This window comes from Triturus cristatus, chromosome 10, assembly GCF_964204655.1.
Source record: "Triturus cristatus chromosome 10, aTriCri1.1, whole genome shotgun sequence".
NCBI classification, from domain to species: domain Eukaryota; kingdom Metazoa; phylum Chordata; class Amphibia; order Caudata; family Salamandridae; genus Triturus; species Triturus cristatus.
Window position 1 is genome coordinate 1,082,809,182 of NC_140593.1, and position 26,940 is coordinate 1,082,836,121.

At 48.0% G+C, this 26,940-nt stretch overlaps 1 protein-coding gene across 1 annotated transcript in view; it reads left to right on the plus strand.

Annotated features, from left to right (window-relative positions):
- The window catches only part of LOC146796600 (lysosomal alpha-glucosidase-like), an 854,317-nt gene that overhangs the window by 465,275 nt on the left and 362,102 nt on the right, over nucleotides 1-26,940 (plus strand). The window contains exon 11 of the mRNA XM_085629244.1: nucleotides 19,740-19,824. Within this exon, the coding sequence (XP_085485370.1) occupies nucleotides 19,740-19,824 (85 nt within the window). The remainder of the gene's footprint in view (nucleotides 1-19,739; nucleotides 19,825-26,940) is intronic.

Consider the following 26,940-nt stretch of genomic DNA (forward strand, 5'->3'; position numbering starts at 1 on the left):
TCTGGGGCACGGCCACAACCTAACGTCTGCTCCGTGCCGTTTGAGGTCCCGGTGGAGAGGAAGGTCTCGGACTGGTCGCAGAGCCACCATCACCATTCATCATCGAAGTCTTTGCACTCCTCGGGTAAGTCGGAGCACAAGAAGAAGCGAAGAAGCACCATCGCTCTTTGCCTTCTCCCCGTCCGTCGGCTGACGTGACGCTGGACCTGGAGTGCCGTCGCTCTCAAGCTCTGTCTTTGGAGACTGCGTCTGGGACAGCTCCGTGCTTCCCTCCTTTTCCCGGAGCCGGAGCGTCGCCTGCCCAGCTTTGAGCTTTTTACGAAGCCCTTCACGGCATCTTTGGGCAGCCCGACTCCGCCGGCGCGCCTTTGGACCCCGCAGACTTGTCTGGGGGCCCTGGGCCTTCGATGCCGGCGGCTCCGGCTTCGGTGCTAGATGGCCCCTGAGGATCCAAGCCTGGATCCGGATCAATGCTGGTCGACCTCACGGTACCTTCCCTGGCGCAGATTCCAGTGACGACGCCCTGCATACCCCAGCCTCACCCCCGAATTGGACACGGCGCCAGACCATATTGACTCGACGTCAGTGACGGCGCCGGAAGGTACGTTTGTGCCTCTGTTCATCCCTGGTGTTCCCTTTCAGGCCTGAATGGCAACCAGAGGAGGGTAAGGAGGACTGGTAAGGGTTTATGGACCCTTTGGCTGACCAGCTTGACGAGCCGGACTGGCGAGAGGAACTGAGTGGTGCCAGTGGTTTCGGTACCTTCCCAGACCTTGGCATGCTCCCCCCCCCCCCACCGTGGCTATGGAGGAGGGAGCTTCATACGCAGTGGTACGTAGGGTGGCTGAGACCTTGGGCCTGTATCTTCCTACGGTGACAGTCAGGAATAACCTCCTGACAGAGGTACTTCAACTGGCAGTGGCCTCTTTGGAGCCCCTTTTGCCTTTTAATGAAGCCCTTACTGGCGTCCGTCTGTGCACTTGGTCCAAGCCCAGCACAGGGGCTGCCCGACGCAAACCGCCCAGCCCACGGTGACACACTTTTCCTCTCCCAACACCCTACCCGAGAGCTTGGTGATATAAGCCTCGTCATCAAAGGGCGCATTCCCCCAGTTAGGGAATCCAAGAAGCTGGACCACCTTGGGAAGAAAATGTTTTCTTCCGCCAGCTTCGAGCTGCAGTCGGTGAACACCGCATGCCTCTTGGGCCGTTATATCCATACAGTGTGGGATACTGTTGTGCAAGTGCTGCCACAGTGCCCGGAGGAGGCCTGGGCCTACTCACCCGCTCAGTGGCAGACGTGAGCGCTTCAAGGATTCTAGGGCTACGGCCAGGTCCTTGGGCCTCACAGCAACTTCTCGCCCCACATAGTCTGCCTTTCACCCCTTTCGTGTCTACGGAAGAGATGCCCCCACCATGTTCGACCCAGTCTAGCCACTGAGCCACGCAAGCTACCCAGCCTATGCGTGGTCGCGGACGTGGGACCCACCATGGGTCTGGGGGCCAGCAGGCGGGCCAGTCCATTCTTAACCCCCCTGCAGCAGCCTCCAAACCCTCCTAGTCCGACCTTTCAGGGCCACCAGAGGCCAATGGGCTGCAGGATTCGCCATCACCTGCCCCAATGGTAGAACATCACGTCGGACAGGTGGGTTTTGTAGATAGCCCAAAGCGGCTACTCCCTCCCCTTCGAGACTACACCTCCCTTCATGCCACCAACCTTTCATCACATGTCGGAGGATCACTTGGTCCTTCTCCACCAGGAAGTTGCAACTCTCTTGGCCAAGGGAGCTATCGAAAGGGTCCCTGTGCCAGAAGTAGGTAGTGGTTGCTACTCCCACTTCTTTCTGGTACCCAAGAAGGACAAAGTCCTGCGTCCTATCTTAGACCTCAGAGCCCTCAACCGCTTCTTTCGGAAGGAGAAGTTCAAAATGCTCACGGTGGCTCAGGTCCTGTCTGCCCTCAACCCCGGAGACTGGATGTTATGTTAACCGGGGTTTTATAAAGCGCTGAGCTACTCTGAGTGTCCCGGCGCTGGGTGAATGTGACTGAACTAGACAGGCAGGAAAAGTGTGCAGAGCGCAAAGTGTTACGTTATTGCTGAAACAGCCATGTTTTTAGGGCTTTTCTGAAGGGAAGCAGATCCTGAAGAAGTCTCACAGCAGGTGGCAGATCATTCCATAGTTTTGCCACTCTCAGCGGGAAGGAGCGGCCTCCGATTCGAGAGTATTTCACCACCGGAGTACAGACTAGCGCCAATGAGGCGGAGCGAAGAGAGCGTTGTGGATGATAAAATTGAACTCAAGTAAGGGGCACCATATCCATGTAAGGCCTTAAAAGCCAGCACCAGGGCCTTAAACTGTAACAAACTTACGGATCGGGAGCCAGTGGAGAGAATTCAAATGAGCAGACATCCAGGTCCTGGGGCCAAGAGAAAGAATGGCCCTGGCCGCAGCATTTTGCAGTACTTGAAGACGGGTAAGCAGATACTCTGGAAGACCCAGATAAAGAATGTTTACATAGTCCAGCCTAGAACCAATCAAGGCCTGGACCACAGTTTTCCTGTAAGGGATCGAAAGTAATGGGAGAAATTGTTTGAGCATTTTCAGAAAGCCAAAGCACTGACCGGCCACAGTCTGAACCTGTGGCTTCATACTCAGAGAATTGTCCAGTTTTACACCAAGATTTTTTACGGACGACACCGGGTTAGCGGGAGGGTGCATGTCCTGAGGCCACCAGTTCTGCCAATAAGTTGTTAGATGGGCAGCCAAAGAAGATGATTTCCGACTTATCAGAATTACATTTAAGTTCATTCAGCTGGAGGCAGGAGAACACCGCCGACAAGCAGGCCTTAATTTCTTCCCCCTTGAACTCTGAATCCTTGTCGCATGTAAAAAGGAGTTGGGTGTCATCAGCATACGACACTATTTTAACTCCATGCGACTCAACTAGACTAGCCAATGGGGACATGTACAGATTGAATAAAGTTGGACTAAGCACCGAGCCCTGAGGTACACCCACCTCCAGAGGGGGGGATTAAGGCGGAAAAAGGTGAAGCCCAAACAGTTTGTTGGCGCCCTGACAGAAAAGAGGCAAACCGTTTGAGAACCGTCCCTCTAAAACCAGCCTCCTGGAGTCTCTTCAGGAGTCGGCTGTGAGGGACGGTATCAAAGGCTGCTGAAAGATCTAACAATATCAGCATAGCCTTGCCGCCTTTGTCCAAGACGTCCTTAATGGATTCCGAAATTTCCAGAAGTGCCGTTTCGGTGCTAAAATTAGGGCGAAACCCAGATTGGCTTTGATGCAAAATGTTGTTAGTCTCAAGAAATGCAGAAGTGACTGAGTGAACATATTTTTCAAGTGCTTTGGAAAAAAAGGTAAAAAGGATATATGGGCCTATAGTTAAGGGGAAGCTCTGGATCCATATTGGGCTTTTTCAGAAGGTCAAGAATGTGTGCTTTCTTCCACTTGCCGGGGACCAGCCCCTGCCGCAGGGAGGTATTCAAAATCTGGTTCACATAGGGATTAATGGAGGGAGCTATTACTGCAAAAGTAGACGCAGGGCAAGAGTCTGAAGGAGCACCTGATTTCAGGTTCTTCAGAATGCCTAATGAGGTTGCCAATGAAAAACGAGGAAACTCCGTGAAGAGAGGGCAGCTCGTCTGAAGGTCAAGATGGGAGGGGAACTTATCCCGAACGTTAGCCCCATGGGAGCTAGGGAAAGTGTCCTGGATCTTTCTAATTTTGTCAGCAAAAAATAGGGTTATCTGATCTACCCATAGTGCTGACGGGGAAAAAGTCCTAGTCACAGGATTGGGGGATGCGAATTATTTTACTATTTTAAAAATCTCTTTATTTGTATTCCCGGCAGCTTCTATTCTTGATGAGAAAAAGCATTTTTTCTCTTTGAGGATAAGTTTGTGGTGCAGTTTAAGTGCTTGTTTATACGCAGTTTTCTCCCTGCTCTCAAAGTTTTTCCGCCACGCTCTCTTTCGAGTCTTTTGCAGGTCCTCCTGCTTTCTTTAATAGCAGGCGTAAACCAAGGAGCAGAGACTCGAGAGGTCAAGGCAGGACGAGAAGAGGGAGGGGAAAGCTCTGCTGCTCGAAGCAGAAGCCTGTTGTCCAGGACAGTAACATCATCTTCCACATTACCACTCAAAACGAGTGGGTGGGAGTCGAGGGCCATCATCACCGCTTCGGGTGTGATACAATGATAAGGTCTAAAACTGCCCATACGGGGCTTACTCTGGATATTAGAGGGTGCGGTCTCACAGTGGACTCTAAACTCTAAAAGGAAATGGTCTGACCACACCAGTGGCCGAGCAGGGGGAGACATCCAAGTCCCATGTGGAAAAGACCTGGTCAAGAATATGGCCCTTTTCGTGGGTCGGAGTAAAAAAACAAGGATTCAGGTTACAAATATTCAGCGCCTCTGGTAACCTAGTAGCATCAGGATCGTTGATTTTATCCATGTGGACAATAAAGTCCCCTAATATTAAACAGTGTTTGTATTTAAACACAATGGGGGCCACGGAATTTCTAATAGCTTCGTTGAACAGCCCAACGGGACCCGGTGGTCTATACACAAGTAAGCTGGCCATGGATTGATGGGGAGATATTACCAGATGGAACCCTAAGGTTTCAACCCCTGCAACATCTTCCGAGTGGAGAAGCACGCAGGAATAGATGCTCTTAAAAATAATGGCTATGCCTCCTCCCCTGCCACTAGGGCGATCTTTCCTGACCATTTTGTAGCCCTTAGGAATGGCTGTGGCAACTGCAGGATTAGATGAGTCACATAGCCACATCTCTGTTAAAAATAAGAAATCTGGGCTGATATCTTCCAGCAATTCAAAAATATTGAGGGCATGCTTACGCATAGATCTAGTATTAAGGAGCAAGCCAAGCAATTTACCTTCAGTCCTAGCCCTATTAAAATTAGATAGCACAGGAGGAGCCTGAGTCAGGGGATTACCAATTGGTTCAAGGGATAAGATTGGCACCCAACCGCAGTGAGAGCACAGCATTCCCTTGGATATACTGTAAGGGGGCAAGGGGGAGCAACAGCTCACATCCTTGCGCAGTTCCCATAGTCTATCTATGGTGAAAGTCCGTCGAGCAGTGGTACTTACAGATCCACCAGCAGCATTTCCAGCACCGGGCGCTTCCGGGACACGAACGGGCGCAGACGGGCTTGCCTTTGGCGCGCCACCAGTGCGCCCGCTGCGTGTTTGCTCCAGAGTGATTTTTAAAGCCCACACTTAATTAGCGCTAGAGCGCTAACCCAGGAAACATGGTGGGCCCGCTCGCACGGACGGACACCACCGGAAGAGAACAGAGGCAGTCAAGTCGACAGCCAAACTGAGGCAGAGTCAATTCAATCGAACAGAAAACAGTAAGTTTAAAATGTTTAAAAGTAAGTGAGGTTCAAAAGTGCATATGTGCAAAATAAGCATAGCAGCAGTTCTGACACCTGACATACACAGCCAGCAGCAGCGCTAGTAGCGTTGGACCTGCAGGACGCATATTTCCATATACCCGTCTTGCAAGCACACAGGCGTTTCCTGTGGTTCATGGTAGTCCACGAGTATTTTCAGTTTACTGTGCTTCCCTTTGGCCTTACCAGCGGCCCTCGTGTGTTCACGACAGTAATGGCGGTGGTCGCAGCTCATCTACACAGATCAGGGGTTCCAGTATTCCCCATTCTCGATGACTGACTGGCTGTTGAAGGCGGACTCGCCCCAGGCTGTCGTGTCCCACCCCCAGACTACAGCAGACCTCCTGCATCCGCTGGGGTTCACGATCAGCGTGCCGAAGTCACACCTGACTCCCTCTCTGAAGCTCCTTTTCATTGGAGCAGTTCTGAATACAGCGCAGTTTTGGGCTTATCTTCCCGAGCAGCAAGTCCATGATATTCGGTGTATGAAACCTAAGGGGTGCAAGTACTGTCGCACTTTCTGGGCAAAGACCCTCAAAGACTGTGAGGCCAGGCTTTTTCTCTGGCTTCAGAAGAAGAAAGTTTACTCTTCCCCAAAAAGTGACACAATTAGGGCTCCTCTTCATCTGACAAGGATTCAAAGAGGGCAAAATCCCATAGTAGGGATGCCAGTGTTGAGAGGTCGAAGAGCAAGGAACCTCCTGGACCTTCTCCCTCTCACAGAAGATCTTCTTTCTGACCTTCCTCGGTTCCTCTTACACCTTTCAAAGAACAGTTGTAGGAAGGTGGATATCTGACTATGGTTACCCCCAACTTTTTGCCTAGTGTCTAGCTGGTTTTTCGACTTAGTTGGCCTGAGATCCTGCCATTCAGGGTCTCAGGCTGTCTGCTCTCTTTAAAATGGACTCCATGTACCCTAGGTACATAACCAATTGGTAAGGATCACCTTATTGGACCCTGTACAGTGTACCCTAGGTACCCAGGGCATAGTTGTACCCTAGGCCTCCCAGGGGCTGCAGCATGTATTATGCCACCCCTAGTCTGGCCTTCTAATCAGACACAACTGGCTGATCACTCAGCTGGGGCAAGGTCGTGTAATCACCCCTTGCTTAGATATAGTATATCTATATCTACCTTGTATATAGACACATGTGTACCTATCAGCCACTCCTATGGCAGGCCTTAACAATCCTGGAGGCAGAGTGCTTGGTAACATGTGAGATGGTGCTCTAGCATGAGCTGAGCCTGTCTGCAGCTTACGGAACCATGTCCTTATAGCTGTTCTATGATATAGCCTACCATATACTCTTAAAGTGCCTTATAATCTTAAACGGTTATGGTAACTATGGTTTGGCTTTATCGAAACATGTCGTGTAAGGTGTCTAACACTGTGGAATAATACCCCCATACCATTTCTGGACATGAGGATATTATTCCCCCCTTCTAGAGGGAAAGACATGTTAAAATCATACTTCACTGTTAGCCTCTGACCAAAGCCTCAGCATCACAAAATGGATGCTGCTGCCACGACACAAGTCTGACCTCCTGCTGCTGGGAGTGATCCCAGCCAGGGAGGCCTGGACAATAGGTTTCCTGCTTGGGGAGGTGCTAGCACCTCCCCAGACAGCCTTTAGTGTATTGGGGCAGGGTGGGCTGAAAGGAATGAGACATGCCTGGGGCACACAAGGTGTTCCTTGCATAGTCCAGTTCAAACCGGCGCTGGGGCACTCCAGCCCCAGCTCTGGCGCGAAACTGGACAAAGGGAAGTGGGTGTAACCACCCCCTCCCAGGTCCCACCCATAAGGCGTGACCTAGCAGGTATCCCAGCCCCCCAGATTAGTATAAGAGTGGGAGTTGGGCCTCAAGACTTTAGATTATCCTGAACCTGCAACTTGAACAGAAACTCTGGACCTTCGACATTCGACGAAAGAAGAAGACTGAAGAATCTCCCTTGTGGCCAAGGAGTGGCTACCCTGTGCAAACAGGCACCATCAAGAGACTACCCTTTGCTTTGCCCAAGTTCTACGAGGGACCGACTGCAGAGCCCGACCAGAGCCTTGACTTCCAGACTTCTCCGACCCTGATCCACATCCACAGCCGTGCTGAGATCCGTGGAGGCGACGAGAGACGTGGGACCGGCTACCTGGGAAAAGTGGCTAGTATCTTCAAGCGCAGCTTCTGAGGCACCCTCGAAGTTGTGCACCGGGGATTGAGAAGCCCCAACCACCAGCACCATCTGCACCGAAGATCAGCCCCCCACACTCCACGAGTCCTGCGTGGGGCCCTTCTGCATTTTCCTGCTTGCCGCGTCTGTCTGGTTGCTTGCTCGCTGGCTAGTGGCCTTTGAGACGACGCACCCTGAAATCTTCAGTACTGGTTTGGCTCCTCCAGACTGGCTCCTGCTTCTCCGCAAAGAAGAAGCACCCCAGACCTTCCTGGTCTGCACCAGAAGCAAGTCCTCCGTTCTTCGTGGGTTCCGCTTGCCAAGGCTTGGTGAGTCCTAGTCCAACTTCGACGCCGCCGACAGCAAGAGCCTTCGTGGGACAGCTCGCCTCCTGGTCCTGGTCGTCCTCGACGTTCCCTGGTCCTCGTGGCTGCAGCGACAAGCTTCACCTTCACCTGCAACCTTCACGACATCGCCTGGTTCCTTCCTGGTTCCACGTGGTCACTGGCTAGTGACCTTGACTCTGTCCCTTCTGCTTGCAGGTATCCTTTCTTCCAGATCCCAGCCTTGGGATCCACCGGACACTCTTCACTGACTGCCTGTCAGCATCTTTCTTCAGGCATCCATAGGAGTCGACGACGAAACCCGACGCAACTTCACCCCTATGCACCCGCAGCCTGTGGGCTAGGTAACTTGGGTACTCCGGTGCTCATCAGGATAGTGACTATCCTAGTGTCTAGTTTTCAAGTCTCGACTTCCTAGCTACTCCGGAAGTGTCCTAAATCTATCTATTTCTAAACTGTACTATTGCTAGTGACTTTTAGGCATTACGCGTGAGTGTTTCCACTCTGCACCTGAATCCCGTGGGCCTCCCACTTCCTAACCTTTGGTAGTATAGTGTAGCCCCAGCGATTCCCTAGGCCTAGGCCTATCCTATTTCCGTGACAGTGGTCCTTATACCACTTACTTAGTATATGGTTTGCGTGGCCCCTAGGGCCTAACTGTATTACTTACCTGTGTGACTTAATGTATGCATAAATAAGACTGTGTTGTACTTACCTCTAATCTCATAAAGAGTGCTGAGGGTTTGTCTAGAATAAATACACTTTATTTTATATATATATCTGTTGTGGTGTCCTTTCATTTGGTATTCAAGGGATTATATATGGTATCGCAGCTGGCTTCACATGCCATTCAGAGTTTAGCCCAAGACTGCTCTTGTCCATGCTACCACTAGGATAGCTGGTCTATAAGGTTGACTTTACAACCAATCACCATAAGGGTATTTGGACTGATATAAGGTGGGCACTAGAACTAGTGACATCATACATCAGGCCAACTTCTCACAACAGTCTACGAAGAAAATCCATCCATCAACTGATCCGCCGGCAGCGTCTCAGATATCTCCTTCGCTTCCAGTAACTACAGCGGCTTCTACGATGCTGAGGCCCAGGACTGTCGTTGATGGCCGCACCTTTGACACCCTCTGTTACATCGCAACTGCCTCTGTTGATGAGGATTCCATCTGGAGCTACTTCGTCAAGTACTCAGTCTGTAGCACTGTCGACGATCCCGTTGACGGCAGTAAACGATATGATACTGCATTAATTTCTGACCAGGGCATACCCATGCCTATGTAACATGACTTTTTCAAACCTTTATTCCCCAGTGCACCTGCTGGAGATGCAGAAATCAGGGGATTAAATTCTCTTTGGGCCAGCATACAGTCCCTCTTAACTGAATGTCAAATGTCATGAAGATGAGGATGCGGACCAAGGTCCTTCTACATATATAGAAGGTGAATTTTCTTTTTGTGGCAGAAGCCAGAACTCGTCTCAGGAATTGTACACCTTCCAGGAACATTACCCTTACGATGAGCCTGAAGAATAGCATCAAGGGCATGGGTCCGCTATTACGGTTCCTGTCTCTTTAGTCACCTATTTGCAAATGATAAATGACTACTACAAAAGGTTTCTTGAGGCCAGTGCCTCGACGCAGCAAACACCAATGCGTTCAGACGTTACAGAGATAGTATCTCTTTCAAAGACCCCTCTAAGACCACAGCAAAAGAAAAGACTTGTGTTACCGCTCGTTACAATTACAGATCTCTTTGCTGATGGTGATGGCGACCAGCATGCTGAAGAGGGCAAAATACCCTTTGACTCAGCAGAAAATAGCCTGGAATGGGACAACTATTTAGCGCTACTATCTGTGGTGGCTGCCGCACCTCTGGTGGACTCTCTTCCAGCTGATATTGGTGGCTTTCATGAGATCCTTGAACGAGCAAGCGTGCAAACTAAGCAAATCAAATGCTTTCTTTATGACGTTGTGAATTACATCTGGTAAGAGGGGTTGAAGTTATGATTTAAATCTTATATTGAGAAGTATGCCAGTGAAAAGCTTACATCCTGATGGGTATCAACATGACACAGCAAACAGGGTGATTGGCATTATTTAACTGTTATGTGGAAAAATAAAACTGATAAACTGGAAACTTCCCCACCCACCCAGAAATAAGAAAAAGCGAACAGAAATTAAGGCAACACAGTCCCAACCCGGTCCCACTCTCCTCCCAATCCCAAAATCCAGGTCACTTCTGCTAAATGGTTAAGGCCTAATTGGTTTGCTCCACGTCAGTACTTGTCCCTTTATGTGGCAAAGGCAGCCTCAGGCAGAGGTAAAAGTCGTAAATATTTTGGGCAAGTGAGTTCTCCAAATTTATGTATTGAGGGATAGGAATGGACGCCAGTGTTTCCCAAAGATGTCCCCTTGATTTGCGAGTGCAATGGAGATTCTTTCCATGCCCATGATAAACCATAGCCTGTTCAGCCAGTTTGTATGTGTGGGAAGTTGTGGCAAGCCCCAATGTGTTAGGATGTTCTGTGTCGCTGCTCCTAGTGCTAGGCCAATTTGACTGCCACGTCTTGACTTCAGAGGGTATGTTAAGGGGTTAGGTAGGCCTAGTAAAACATAGGCGGGGCATCTAGGTATCTCCGTTTCCAAGTTTGTATCAATCTTACCCAGTACCTGCGCCCAATATGCCTGAAGTTGAGAGTATTCCCTTAGTATGTGTGTTAAAGTCCTTGGGCCACCACAATTTCGCCAACATCTGTCGCTATGGTGTGGATACATATGATGTAGTCTGGTGGGTGTAAGATACCAGTATGTATTGACTTTAACTAGCGTGTCAGTGAGGGAGATGTTACTGGCGGTGTGTCGTGCTCTATGTAATATGTCACTCCATTCCCTCTCAGTTGGCTGTCTCCCTAGTTCCTTCTCCCATCTATGTTGGCCTGCATTGTAAATGCATTTGTGATTCTGTATTAGGAACCTATAGAGCTCGGGGATAAGACGTTTGCCCGTAGAGCGGGAGATAAGCCAGCGTTCATATGTTGTGATTGGTCTCTGAATAAATGATTTGTTACAGCGGTGTTAGAGCCAGTGGCGTAATTGAAGATAGTGTAAGTGTTCTGATTCTGGAAGATTGAAGTAATTGCGCAGTTGTTAAAAAGGTGTAACTCCGATGTCGTCTATCATGTGTCCCATGGCCCTACAGTCAGTTTTCCTCCATTCAATGAATGCCTTGGGGTCAAGGCCAGGTGTAAAATCTGGGTTATCAAATGGGGTGGTCAGTGGAGAAGGAAAAGAAGTGAGCCCGCATTTGGTGCTTTTTTGGTCCCAGACGTCCATGCTTACTCGTGTGATTGGGGAAAGTTAGAGGTTTCGGGGTTTATTGGGTTTCCCTAGGAAGGGGACTTTCCATGGAGCTGTCCCTGCCACAGCGCTGTCTTGGAAGAGCCAGTGTTTCTCTGACTCTAGTTGATACCACTCGATCAGGTATCGTAGCTGTGTTGCTTGATAGTATTTCCTGAGGTCAGCAACACCTAGGCCACCCAATCTGGAGGGGGTATAGCACAGTTATTTACGAAAGCGAGGTCGTTTCCTGGACCAGATAAACTGCGAGATTTCAGTTTGTAATTTGGCCAGTAGTCTTTAGGAGGGGCCAGGGGTAATGTCTGGAAAATGTAAAGAATCCTGGGGAGTATAGTCATTTTAACTGAGGCTGCTCTGCATAGTAAAGAAAGTTGATGATGTTTCCAAGTGGATATCTCGCGTCTGACCTGATTTATTAGATTTTGATAATTTATCGTTGAGGTTTGTTGGAGTGTTGGGGCTAGTTTAATCCCCAGGTAGGGGAGCGCTATGGGTACCCATTGGATGTTAACATGTGTCTAAGTTTTGTGGTTGGTTCTGGGTGTATTGAGAGGCCCAGCGCCTGTGATTTTTCCATATTCATGCGGAAACCAGAGGCCCGGCTGCATGCCTCCATTTATTTTATAAAGGCAGTAGGATGTCATCTGCATAAAGACTTGATTCCATGGTTATTTCTTATTCTTTGAGCTAGGGGTTCCATGCATAAGGCAAATAGCAGGGGGGGCAGTGGGCAGCCTTGTCTTGTGCCTCTGCCCATCTGAAAGGGGCCTGAGGTATAGCCATTTAATCGAACTGTCGCCCTAGGGCGTCAATAGCAGTTCATGATGCGAGTTTTAAATTTGTCACCAAATCCAAAATGTGGCCCATAAACTCTATCACCGGGAAGGCTCCTCCATTAGGGCGGAGGAGTGTCGCCTCACTGCTTTCTCGCAGTGCGAGAAGCAGAAAAATAAAATGGTATTTTAAATACCATGTTATGTTTTTGCTTTTCGCACTACGGGGTGGAGTTTGCAGAAGGGTATGCCTGGTTGGGGTAGGGTGGGTCGAGGAGGAGTGGCTTGACCAATTCTGTGGGCCCTGGTGTTATCTGGTGTTACACTTTGTGTTATCCTCGGTCTGTCTATGTCGGATAAATCGAGCCTTGTCTGGATCAATGATTGCGGGAAGAAGTGGGCCTAATCTGTGTGCCAAGATACCAGTGAATAATTTAGAATCAATATTCAATAAACATATAGGCCTGTATGAGCTACAGTGCTGTTTACTCTTTCCTGGTTTGGGTACCACTGCTATTGATGCCGCTAGCATTGAGGGAGGCATTGCCCCAAATTGTGTGAATGAGCTAAAGAGTCTTGTTAATGTCGGGGCTAATATTTGACAATGTTTCATAGAAGATGAAGGGGTATCCATCCGGCCCCAGAGATTTTGGTAAGTTTTAAAAGAGAGATGGCCGAGATCACTTCTTCAGGACGTATATCATCCTCCAGTTTCTCAGCCTGTTCTTCGGCGATGCGTGAGGTTTGCACCCCCTTGAAATATTCAGTACTATCTAGAGGATACAGATGTTGTCCAGTGTATAATTGTGCGTAGTACTCTTTAAAGGAGTCTGTGATGCTTTTGTAGTCACAAATTTGTAGAGCGGAGACTCTCGTTGCCTAGCGTTTTATGCAGAGTTTACTGGCTAGTAGGCAACCACACTTGTCTCCATCAATATAATAATTGGGCACATTGTGATGTCAGCTGGTGCCGCACCCTTGGAGCACCTGTGCGGCGGTGTATACGCTCTAGTTCTTTCACTGAGCGGTGAGTCGATCTCTTTTTTCTTTATGTAGCTTATTATCGGCCGCCGAGATAGAGATAAATTCTCCTGTTATGACTGCCTTTAATGCCTCCCATAGGGTTGCTATAGAGATGTCCGGTGAGTCATTAATTTCTGAATAATTAGAGATGGCAGTTTGAATCTGGGAAACGACTTCTGGCCAGAGCAACAATGTTTCACACATGCGCCATACTCTGGGAGGGGTTTGAGCCGGGTCTACTCTCAAGGATAGTGCGACCGCTGAGTGATCGGAGATGACTGTCGGTAAAATGCCTGTGTCCTGGGTTAAGCAATGTATGGAGTTTGTGGCTAGGAAACAGTCTAATCTCGCATATGTTTTGTGTAGGTGGAAGTGGAGTAGAATGTGTGTTCCTCTTCCTCTTCGTGAAAAGTCTGCCATACATCACAGAGTCCCAGATCATGAATCTGTTTGAGCCCGTTCTTCGTAAGAGCCTGGTTTGTCCCTGATGTTGTGCCGATTTATTTAGATCGGAGTTAAATACTAGATTGAGATCGCCTCCCTAGAGGACTTCTGTGTCTGGAACCGCCAATGCTTCCATAATTGCTTTGTGCATGACCTGTCTTGGCCCTCATTAGGAGCGTATAATGATCCTATTATAAAATTTGTGTTCCTGCATGAAACCTGGTAGGAGAGTAGTCTGCCTCTTAGCTCTGCTGTCTTTGGCCCTATTGTCCCTTTAAAGGATCGTGCCACTAGTATGGCGACCCATGCTGTTTTGTATGGTGCGGAGGAAAATAATTGTTGTGGGAAGGTTCGTGATCGGACCCGATGGCAATCACGGGCCATGAGGTGGGTCTCCTGAAGTAAGCAGATGTCTGCACCGGAGTTCTCTAGATATGATAATATTGCTTTAAGTTTTATTGGATCATTCAGCCCTTTCACATTTAATTTCAATATTTTCAGGGTGTTGTCTGGCATCAGCTAGGAAGTAGGAGGAATAAAGCTTTGGCGTGGGCCTTCATGATGTAGGTAAGGGGTTGACTTAGTGTGTGCACGTGGCGGGCGAGGTATAATGCATGAACCTGGTGATCCCTGGGATAATCCACCCCCAAAAAAGAAAAAAGATCCAGACAAATATATACAACTAATATAGAAAAAATTCGTAACATAGTCCTTGAGGAAGACCTCAGTCCCCCACGTCGAAGAACAGGAAAAACATGGGGTCCAACATGTGGCTTGTGGTCTCGCCCCTCCTCCCACCCCCGGAGCCCTTCATGCATTAGATACTCATTTCAGCAGGAGTTCTACGATCCGTCTGTTCTGGCCAGGGCTTCTTGAATGAAGCGTAGGGCCGCTTGCTGAACCCTCCGCGATTTCAGTTGGATCCGGACAAGTCAGGCCGTTTTTCTTTCCACAATAGCTGTTCCGCGTGCTTCGCCAGGTGGTGCGGGTAAGTGATGTGGACGGAGCTTAGTCTTCTTTCTCCAGATCGATGCCGAGCACCTGGCAAGTTTCAGTGAGTGATTGTAATTGATGTTGCTTGTTCCCTATATGCAAGACAATACGGTAGGGATGTCTCCAGGAGTCAGCTATTCCTTTGTCTCGCAGGTGTTGGGTGACCGGCCTGAAGTCTGGCGCCTCTGAAGTGTGATTGCTGACAGATCTTGGAAGAGAATCTGAGTCTCTCCGCAGAAACTTAGTGGGTGTGCCTCACGTGCTTTGCGAAGTACATCTTCTTTCACAGTGAAATCGTGAAGACACACCAGAATGTCCACTGGGGGGGCCCCTGGGGGTCGGGCTCTTCCTGCTCGGTGAGCTCGTTCTATCTTGATCTTTTCCTCCTGAGTTGTTCCCAGAATGTGTCAGAAAAGGTCACCTACATATGTATAGAAGTCGCCGCCTTCAGATTTAGATGGGGTCCCACGGAAACGTATATTATTACGTCTAGAACTGTTTTCAAGATTTTCGGTGTGGGCCTGTAGATCAAGCTGCTGTTCCTGGAGTCTGAGGACTTCTTGTTGTAGGGAGTGGAGTTCCTCCCCAAGGCTGCCTCCTTGTTCTTCTATAGCTGCTACACATTCTCCCAGGGAGTCAATGTATTTCTAGGCTTCTCTGATATTCTGCGAAAGGTCCTTTATGAGAACCTGAAGGTCTTCCCTCAAGGACGAGAATAGGGACTCCCCAAAAATTCTGGTGACAGGTTCTTCTGCTGTTAGCTCATCCGGATGTCGACACCCCCCCCCCCTCCCCCCCCCCCCCCCCCCCTATTGCCGAAGTTGCAGGGCCAATGAGCATGTCCTTGATCGTACGGTCTTTCTTAGTGTGGGCCGAGTTCAGCTTTCAGTGTGGTTATATTGTTCATAATCTAAGAGAGGATTAAGACTCAATACCTTCTCATATATCTCAAGTTTCGTCCTTCCGTCGTCGTTTCTTGCTTGTACAGCCCCCTCCTGCCACACTGATCTCCTCGCTCCAAAACGTGTTGAAATTCTCTCAAATGCAGCCTGTAGGGGGTTATTTCAGGGCGTAATCTGTCAGGATCAGCTAGTCAGGGCGCGCCAGTCTTTGTATGTAGGGCCTCCATTGAGGCCTTGGGGCATTCAGTTACCACTTATCCTGCGTTTGCCTGCTTAAACACAGGGCAGCTCCCACCTCTGGTCGCAGCAATCGGGGCATCTCGTACCCCACGGGCTGTCGCTGCCATATGCCATAGTGGTATGGAACTTCTTTGGCAGGGAGAACGTCTTTCGTGCCTATTCCGGGCGTTCAGACCTGTCTCTAGAGATTTGTGATCTTCAGGCCGTACAGCCCACGTGTTGGCCTACAGTTGTGTCTCCAAACTTTCTGGAGTGGGCAGCCCGCCCCTGCTCCCTGGCTCACCTCAGTTGAGCTGTAGTGCGGCGTCTGTGGTTTCGGGGCCTGTTCTTCTAGTTCCCTGCAGGGCCAGATGACGCAGCACTGCCTCGGCCTCCTAAGTGCTGTCTCCAGTCACGGTTTGGCAACAAGCACCCCTTGGTTAGGGATTACTCCGAAGCAGCTCCATGTGTGCCGTGAGGTCCCCAACGATCCCTCGGGATCCACTTCTATAGTTCCTCAGTGGCCCGGTTCCTGAAGGTCGAGTCTACGGCCACTCCATCGGCTGGGCTTGGTTCGCGAGCCTGGGCCGGAGGACGCTAGAGCACGACCTCGGTGTTGGGGCCCGGCTCACTTCAGGAGTCGTTTCTTCGCCAATCGAGATGCGCCTCGGGGAACTAATGTCTGAATTTGATGCACCGGAAGTTCTGCTGCCCAATTCCGGCCCCGTACAGCTACTCCAGGGGCTTAGAGGCGGCCCGGGGGGAAAAGGGTACGGAGAGACGGGACCAAGATGTCTTACTCATCCGCCATATTGGCCACATCCCCTTGAGGGGTTGAAGTTAATGAAAGCACTGGTTTCAGTGGCTGCACTCGTTCCGAAACGGTGTAGAAAAAAATATATATAGGTCTCCTGAAATCTCACTGGATCATAGCGGCAACATACATTAGGGCTTCTAATGCATTGGCCATCCTGGGCAGATACAATTGTCAGATATGGGCTGAAATGTCATCGTTTTGGGAATATCTCTCACAAGACAAGAGGAAAGAAGCTAAGGAAATACTGCTGGAAGGGGAAAAGGCCTCTTCAGAGAGGATTGACATGGCTGTGGACATCTCTTCTACTGCCTTTCGCCAGATGGCAGGAGCGGCAGTCTTGCTCCGCCAGGGTTTGTTGAAAGCAACATCATAACGCCCTGAAGTGCAGGCAAAAATCCTGAACATGCCATTCAATCGGGAAAATATTTTCGGTAAGCAGGTGGACGATGCCTTGCAGTCCATAAAATCGGACACGGAAATGGCAATTTACATCTTGAGTACCTTACTAGCAAAATCGATACCAGCCTTACTCCCAATGGAATTTTTGATCAGCATATCCTTCACAACAACTATATAACCCCAGCTTACTCCTACTCTAGGCAGCCAGTGCTTGGACGTCCTCCAGCTGGAGGAATGTCACTAGACCGTTCTAGGTGACAATGATATGTCGCAGGCAGCGGTCACCTCAGTCCCACCTCAACATTTCTGATATACCCTTTCCAAATTGTATAAAGATGGAGGAGTAGCTCTTCTGACAAATGGGTGTTGGACGTAATCCAACATGATCACACCCTGGAATTTGTTCAAAAGCCTCCCAATTTTCCACCACGTACAACATGGCATCGTCATCTCTCTGCTGAAATGGGAAATGTTCTTACTTCTCTCCAAAGAGGCGATAGAGGAATTCCCGTTATGTTAACACAACATGGTGTTTTACTCCAACTTCTTCCTCATGAAAAAGAAGTCAGGAAAGTGGAGAAAAGTAATGGACCTGAGGCTTTTAAACAAATTCATCAAGAAACAGTAGTTCAGAGTGTCGTCCTTGCAGGAGATTCTGAAACTCGTAGATACAGGGGATTCCATAACATCCCTGGACGTGCTAAATGCGTATTTCTATATCCCAATCCACTTAAAGCACCTAAAGTTTCTGTGGTTCATGGTGGCAGAGTGCCATTACAAATTCAAAGTGCTTCCTACAGCTAAGATCGACTTCCAGGGTCTTCACAAAGTGCATGGCTCTAGTAACGGCTTTCCTGAGGCGATCAAGGCATCAGGTTTTTCTGTACCTGAACCGCTGGCTAATAAAAGGACCCACTTGTCACTCTGCAAGAAAAAAGACTTGGGCCTGTCGGAGGCTATTCAAAACTCTAGGCCTCCAATCATCCCTAATCCTGTCCAGGTCGGCTATTTGTTTGGGGGTAATTCTGGGATGTGAATGTTTCCAACGCTTTCCCCACTTGAAGATCGATTCTCTCACACGCTTGTGCTGAATCCACAAATAAGTATTACTCCGCGAAATGGAAGAGGTTTTGCTCTAGTGTGGCTCTCAGTCTCTGCATCCTCTCTCCTCCACTTGGAAGCAGCTATTCCCTTATTTCCTACACCTAGCGAAATCAGGACCGACTCACTCATCTCTTAAAGTCCATCTGGTGGCTATCTCCAGATTCAGGAGTCGTACAGGACAATTTTCACTGTGGTCTAACATACTGGTTAAGGAGTTCATGAAGGGCCTATTTTGAGTCTACCTTCCTAAAAACCTTTTCCTGTGGTATAGCTGCTAAACACAGTCTAATCTCAGCTATTGAAAACTCCTTTCTAAATAATCCAAAAAGCTAACTTGAAATTGCTCTCTTGGAAATTAGCTTTTCTTTTGTCGCTCATCTCAGCAAGGAGAATAAAAGAAATTCAAGCCTGGACAATTCACAAACCACACTTGCAGTTTCGGGATGATAGAGTAATTTTGCGAATTGATTCTAAATTAATCCCGAAAGTGCCTACATCTTTTCACCTAAATGAACCCATCATTTTACCGACATTCTTCAGTAAACCGTCTTCGCCAGAGGCTGTCGCAAGTTCTACCTCTATAGAACAAAGACTTTCAAGAAATCTGATCAACTCCTGATTTCTTTTACCATTACCAAGGAAAGTCAATCTCTGTCTCAAGCAAGCATTGCTTTTTCGGTTTCTGCAGCGATCACTTTCTGTCATGAAAAGGCAGGAAGACCATTGTCTGCAAAGGTGAAAGCATACTCTGTGTTAGGTCATTGTATCTTCAGCTCTTTCCGCAGGAGTATTGTTGCCTGACATCTGCAGTGCAGGGTCAGGGGTTAATGCCCACACCCTCAGAGTGAGTACTGCCTGGATTCATAGAGAAAAGCTGATGTGGCAGTTGGACAGCCTGCGCTACGGCCCTGTTTTTCTAAGGTTTGTAACTTTTAGTTGTTCATATGCATTATCGTGTATGATGTCTTTCCTCTCTTTTACTGTTATGGTGGCTCTGTTGTGTATTGGTTTTTCGGATCCTTGTATTGAATTCATGTTAATGAGTTACATCTTGCTGTATTATTTTTATCTTGGTGGGATGGTTTGTCTTACCCACCTCCTTTGTTACCTTGGTACTGCTTACTAGTCTGATTCCAAAACTGAATCTATGAAAGATTCAATACTGGAGAAAAAACAAGTTACTTACCTGTACACTGGGGTTCGCTAGTTCTGATGTTTTTCCTAGATTCACATGCGACCCTCCTTCCTGTTACGGTTCACCAATTACATACCTCTTTTTTCCTTGTATTACACTTGTGCTCGCAAGCTGAGGTATGGTGGCTTTGCAGGGGATGAACGCTTCAGTGTGTCTACTCCGATTGGTTGAAGTTTGGATGTTTTAAATCAATGTGAATTGCCTACCAATGTCTATTGTTTTCAATGAGGTTTCATGGCTAATGCGTTAACGCTTCTTATATTGCTGTTTCTGTGGGACTCCCACCATGACGATGGGAAAGATTCAAGCATGTAAACCTATGAAAGATATCAATACTAAAGAACCACAGTGTACAGGTAACAGTTTTTATTTCCTGGAATGTACCTGGAGTAAAACCCGTTAAGCAGGCACTTAGCTGCAATGAAAAAAGTCCCAAATTAGGAGTGGATACAACAAGAAATGTTATTATTTAGGAATTAAAATGAACTGTTGCATTTCATTTGCATACACTGCTGAACTATTGTATGTTATAAGCTAAAATATTACATTTTTTCAATAGGACATGAACGAACCATCTAACTTTGTTGATGGATCAACAGATGGCTGCCCTGCTGGAGAATTTGATAACCCTCCATACACGCCAGGTAAACAAATTATATATAGCATGCAATCCAAAGGCATTGCTACTGATCAGCTCCATAGGCTTCCTTTGAAAGGTGGTTGGGATTGTGATGGGGGGAAAAAAATGTTCAGTAACCATACTTTTCATATTTGCGTTTGCACTTTTGCTGCAGTAAATAGGAGGAGTGAGGGTAATACAGTTACACCTCCTGGTATTACTACAGTTTCTTTTGGCTACCCGAGTTCATTTGGGGAATGACCAGCAGTATTAATGTTATCACAGTTCCTTATTTTTTCAGGTATAACTTCTGAATATGGTTGTAATTGCTGGCAGTAATGCTAAAAATCGCCAATTCTGTTACTGGTGCTTTTACTATAATTTTCCTAATTTGAGCCAAAAGTCTAAAACCTAATTTAAGAATATCTGCTCAACCACCCATTAAAATTTATTCTTTAAATGTTCTTGCACATAGATTTCAAATGGTGTATTTTCCCAGCTGCAAGTTCTAAATGTAATGATTTGATAGAGACATCTAGATGCCGATTCCTTACCTTTGATATTCCTAGGTGTCAGACTGGATTCGTAAGATTGTTCTTCAAGCAATACCCCTGTGCTCTGGTAGGTGGCATCGGTCGGCTCCGCGTGACTGCATCGGCGCGGTTGTGACGCGCTGACATCCTTTCATTTCTTTCCACGCCAGCTATCGCAGATTTGTGAAGAGAGCTACCCACTATAACTTTTTGATTGGCTTTTTTGGTGTTTTGTTCACCCCTTTTTTGGTGTGAAGGTTTTTCTTCCTGCCCAAGGAGACTTCTGGGTTCAAACCATACAGCACCTGCCACTGCCCCATGTCGGTGATGGACCAACACCTGGCTTGTCTCTGGTGCCTGGAGAACGACCACGACTCGTAGTCATGCTCCGACTGCCGGGCCATTGCTCCAGAAGCTCTGAGGGATCAGTATTTAAAATTGCTTGTGGCCCAGTGCTTGGCACCACGTTGTTCTCCTCGGATGTCTCGTTCATGGTCCCGGTCGAAAGGAAAGTCCAGGCACCGCTCCAGGAGTCCTAAGTCTTCATCCTCCCACTCGAAGTCGTCGAGTTGGTTAGGTATGAAGCACAAAAAAACATAAGTCGAAGCGCACTACGACTCCTCCCCATCTGTCTGCCGACGTGACGGAGAAGTCTCTGCACTCTAGACCTGGTTCTTCTGAGCCTGCGCCTGGGTTGGCTCTTTGCTTCCTCGTCTTCCTGGGAGCCAGAGCGATCGCCGCCCAGCTCAAAGAATTTTATGACACCATGTGCCTCATATTTGGGCGGTCTGACCCTACTGGGCCCGAAGGCTGATAGGGGCCTCCATCAGGTTCCACGCCGGTGCCTTCCGTGGATTCGGCGATGGATCTGGACCAATGCCGGTCATACCATTGCGACCTGCTTTGGCCCTGACACAGAGACTTCTGACGCCAATGGTGGCGTAAGCCCCATTCTCATTCTTGACGACCTGGAGCCGGATTAGCGCCAATCTTCACTGATAACTGAGGCCAACAGAGCCCTTGGGTCCCCATTTGTTTCCTCAGCCTTATTCTGAAGGCCTAGGGATGGAGGAAGATTGACCTTATCAAGACATGGACTGATACAACAGTGTCTTAACGAAACTTGAGGGGGCCCCCATGCATGGTACATGTCTGGGCCCCAGCTCCAGATTTATTCAGGTCTCGGGCCAGAGAATTGTGCTAAGGTGGCCCCTAGCAGTCCACGCCCCCACACCCTGGGGGCTGTGGGGGCCTGTGTTACGGCACTGTGATATGAGGAATTGGATGATGCCAGCGGACTGGGTACTTCTCCAGATTCTGGCCTGCTTCTCATCCAGGGGATGCTCATCATTAGTCATAATCAATGAATAATCCCCGCCCATGTGCGGGTTCCCGTAGCATATAGAAAATATATATATATATATATATATATATATATATATATATATATATATATATATATATATATATATATATATATATATTCATTCTTCTGGCGGCCGCCAGTAGATAGTTATAGTTAGGACCGTGTTTCCATAGGAAATTCGCAACATTCTATTTTGAATAACGTTGGCGCCGATTGACGAATCCTTGCAAAATTTTCAAAATAGGTGGGGTGCTCCGCTCAGCTCCTACCCTGAAAGTCTCGGGGGGGATTCGTCAAGCGGGGGCTGAGAAAAAGGGGGGGGTCCCAAAACGCGTTTTCCCCATGCATTTTTCCATAGGACCTTTAGTCCAAGCTACAGCCCGAAAGGGTGAACAGAATTGCTTGAAATTTGGCAGAGAGGTAGTCCTCAGGTCAGGGATGTGCCTTTTGCAGGTCTGGTGTAAATCTGTTCAGTATTTCCTGAGAAAATAGCATTTAAATCAATATATATATCTATAGGCGCGCTCCGAGCGCGTACGGTAAGCTTACCGTACGCGCACACTGCCGTGCGCGAGCTTAATTCTGATTGTTGGTTACATGACTGTAAACATTCCAGTCGGTCGAAATCAGGAAGTGTCGGCCGCCATTTTGTGTGTCTCACACTGATAAACAAAAGTGGAGAACGTGAAAAGGGGGCAACGAAGAGAGTTGCAGACCCCCTAGCGTTTGTCAGGGGGTCCAAGAAGGTCCCAAAAGTATGAAAAATACATTTTAATTTTTTTTTTTTAAATCGCTGGGTGCGTGTACGGTAAGCTTACCGTACGCGCACGGCAGAAAAAAAATAAAAAATCAAATTTAAGTGTTTAGATATTAGGGGGCTCTAAAAAGAGCCGTTGTGTTTATGAAGTATTTTTTTTGTGGTACCTACAAGTAAGTACCGATGCAGAGTCTAAAGTTCAAGAGGAAGACTCTGTTGCCTTCATCAGTGTAATGTACACCGTCTCCTCTATAAATGCCTTGCATGTTGTAACGCAAGTTGTTGTGGTATATAGAACCCATACCATAGTCTCTGAGGAAAGCAGAAATAGATTTGTTGACGTGCTTTCTTGCTTTGCCAATCTGTGGACAAAATTGGTTGGACCAGTTCCACTTTTGCCTTTGGCATATATTAGAATATACAAAGGCAGATTGAGGAAAAAGCGACATTAATTGCACAAAGGTGTCCTTAACAAGCATTTCCAGACCTACCCCAGTTAAAGTGCCTAGGTCATTTCCACCACAGTGCACAATAATAAGGTTAGGCTGTTGGAGGTGTAGAAAAGATTTCACCAAAGGCATTAATTGGTGCCACTTTAACCCTCTATGACCAATCCATGTAATGTCTACATTTGGCAAAGCAAGGTCTCTCACCATACCTCTGTTTTTCTGCATACTTTTCACTCCAGAAGACATAGCTGTGACCTACAATCCACACTGTGAACATCTTTCAAGGAGACCTGGATGCACTCAGGAGGTGTTTTTCAGTAGAATGGCAATATGAAATGAAAGACAGTTGTAAAATGGAGGCATACATATTTTTTTATAATAAAAAGAACTCCTTGGCTGATTCAAACCATTTTACAGTTAAAACTAGGCTGTATGTGTACATTTTTAGAAGCATGTTATGTATTGGTTCAGAAAATTGTGTTCCCACAGAAGATTAATTTGGATTTGCTGTTAGGTTTGACAGGTGAAGCACTCTTGCTCTTTGGAATAGAAACATTGTGTGCTGAACTTCTGACCTCTCTGCTCACACTAGTGTTCCATGAGCTGTTGCTATGGTAGCAGGCAGAAGTCAAGTTGGGGGAAGGGTTCATTTGGAAAAGGGTTGAAGTTTTCAACCAATAGAAATGTGTGATTTCATTTGAAAAAATGTGGGAAGCACTGAGATTTGTAATTAACATGTATATGTGTGAAAAAAGAGAGGGAAACATTGCCATTTACTGGTTTTGGTGAGAGGAGAGAGGTGTACAGCTCTGAGATTCTGACTCTGATAATCTGCTGTGTTCTCCTCTCTGCTTTTCTCATTTCCGTTGTACTCCCTCAAGGACCTTGTAGGGTGAAAAAAATTAAACAAATAAAAAAAAAAAAAAAAATGCGCGCACGGTAAAAAATTTTTTTAAAATAATTTATTAAAAAAATTTAAAAAAAGTTGTGAGGTAAGGATGGCTCTTAAAAGAGCCGTTGTGTTAATATAGGGACAGAGGAAAGAAAGAATGGGAATATTAACAAGGACCACAGATGTGCTGGTCTATCTTATTGTTTATTAGGGAAATACTGGTCTCCCCATGAACAATTAGACCATAACATCTGGTGCTCCTCATTTGTACCCTCTGAAATCGAGGGTTCCTTTCCACAGGAGCAGAAGAGGGTGATGCTCCCACCGCAGAAGAAGTGCTCGGCTGAGCTGCCGAAGATGTACTCGGCTGAGCTTCTGCGGATGTGCTTGGGTGACTTACTGAAGGGTTTGCTTCAGTATGTCGAGCAAAAGTCCTTGGATGAACATCCCTAAGGTGTCTCAACATAGTGTGATTACCAAAGGAATACTTCTTCCTTGGATTACCTCTAGATAACACACGCTCACAAAGTGAGCAGGTAACTAAAGGAGCATTTACCTTTTTCTGCCCCTCAGGAAATGTAAAATACTCCCAAATAAAAGAACTCTTCTGTTTCCTCCTTCTCTGTCTGATGATGCTGCTGCCCTGCTCACTCTCAGAAGAGGACTGCTGCTCTGCCATTGTATCCCAAAGACAATTCAGCTCCTTCTCCTAAGAAATCACAAGCAGTAATGAGGGGAATGGGTGTGGTGTAGGAAGATTCTGGAACTGAAAGTAGTTTAAACCAATCAAAAGTGTTGTTTCTTGATCACATGACCAACCGTACGCGCACGTTAAGCTTACCGAGCGCGTACGGTAAAAGTACGCATGCGCGTACGAAAGACACACGCATGCATGCGCATTACAGGCACACTCGTACACTTCCGCGTAATGCGCGCGCGTATAAAGCATGCGCTTACGCGTCACGTAGGTAGTACGGACGCGTCCGCAAATTGCGTAAGCATGCGCACACGGAGTATAAATATTACGTACGCTCACCGTACATAAAGCGAAGCGTTCGAGGCATGTGGGCTGCTGAATTCATATCTGTGCATAGATCGCCGCCTAGTGTTGGGTCCGGATGATTGCACATTGTTGTCCTGGAAGAGTCTTCGAAGTATCACGAGATAGGTGGCTCCTCCCCTGGACTACAGTGCGCATGGGCATCCCCTCCATCCTTAGATTGTTTTTTTCCGCCATTGGGTTCGGATGTCCTAATCTTAGCTCTTTGAGTATTTAGGCCTTTACATTCGTCGGTATTGTTTTCGTTCGGCGCTAAGTATATTTGTCGAGGGCGTTCTCAAGTAGATCATCAACGATGGATCCAAAGACATCGAATAGCCCTTTTAAGCGTTGCCCTCTTTGCAACGCTAAGTATGCTCGCTTCGACGTGCACCCGGTGTGCAACAAGTGCCTTTATCCAAACCACGACGAAGCCACCTGTATGGCGTTTTCCAGGTTTCGATCGAAGAAGACCCTTCGCATTCGTCGAGCAGCTCGGCTCGAGGCGCAGAAAGCGACGCCGAACCCGGCAACATCTTCGGGACAGAAGATGAGGAGGTCGTGGACCTTGAAGTTCGGGGGGAGCTCTCGGATCCGGATTCGGAGCGCGAATCCGACTATGATGCCGAAGACGAGCGTATACTAGACGAACAGGAAGATGGTGTCGTCGAAGAGGTAGGAGACGACGAGGAGGCCCTTGGGACCGAGGAAGATGGCTCAGAAGATGAGCTAGGCCCATATGTCGGTACAGGACCCAACGAGACACTCGATAAGGCTCAGGTCGAGGGATCGCCACAAGGCCTTACCGAAGATCATTCCTCTCGTTCTACAGCCCCTCATAAAGGCCCGGCTACGAACTACCCCACAGAGCCATAGGTATCGAAAGAGCCATCATTCGATCAAAAGAAATTGAAACTGATGGCACAGGCACCTACCTCGAAACCGAAAGTGAAAGAGTCTCTCATCGGCAACAAGGCCTCGAAGCCCTCGGAGCCGAACAAACAAAAGAAGGCCGTCGACGCACGGAGACTTCATGGGGACGTCGAGCCGAAGGCGGCGCCAACAACCAAGGTCAAGGTTGCTGACCCGAAAAAATCAGCGCCGAGGATCGTCGACACAAAAATACAGAGCGCCTCGCGACGGCCGAGCCATCCCGGTCCTCGTGTCGAGAACACGGCGTCTGGTTCGGGGTTCGATGCCACGTCCAAGAGGGTATCGACGGAACGTGTCGACTCAACAACCCCGTCTCCCCTCCTAAAGAAGAAGGTGTCGGAGTCGTTACTCCGCATCCGCGACACGGCTTCCATGCTCGGCGCAAAAGCACCCCCGCAGCCGAAGACGGTCAGCACAGTTCACATCGCGTCGACGCACATAAAATTCGGACTACCACCGGCGGTACGACCGAAGATGTTCGACGCAAAGAAGGGTCTCGAGCCGCAAAAAGGGGTCGACCCGAAGAAACCTGTCGAAGCACCAACAGGAGTGCCGATGGGGCAGAGAGCTGTCGAAGTCCCTCAGGAAGATGAGGAGCCAAGGCAGTTTATCGATGCGGAGACTGGTAGACTGTCAATATATAAACAAAAGATACTGCCAGAGAAATCAATGGAGCCATACAAAATTCCATTGAAGAAGAAGAGGACCACGTCACCAGTTCTAGTAGAACATGTTCACTATTATGACCAGGAGCCTCAGTCATTATCACGCACACAATTTGATGAGGATGCAGGGGATGCTGGTGATATTGAGGACACTTATCCTGTGGACACTGACCCTGAAGATCAAAACCTACCTTGGGTGGACGATATTGGTACAGGGGACCCACATACCGCTCCAGACACGCAGGCATATGTGGTAAAATCATCTCCTACTGAGGATACTGCTGCTTTCAATGCCTTGATTGAGAGAGCAGCTAAAAATCATGATGTACAGCTCCGTACTGATCCTATTGAGGATGATTTTCTGATGGATACCTTCTCTACCTCAGAAAGATCTATTAAGACTCTGCCCATGCTGAAGGGGGTCCTAAAACCGGCTAATGACATTTTTAAGGAGACCACAAGGGCGAGAGTGCTAAATCCTAGAATTGACAAAAAATATAGGCCAGC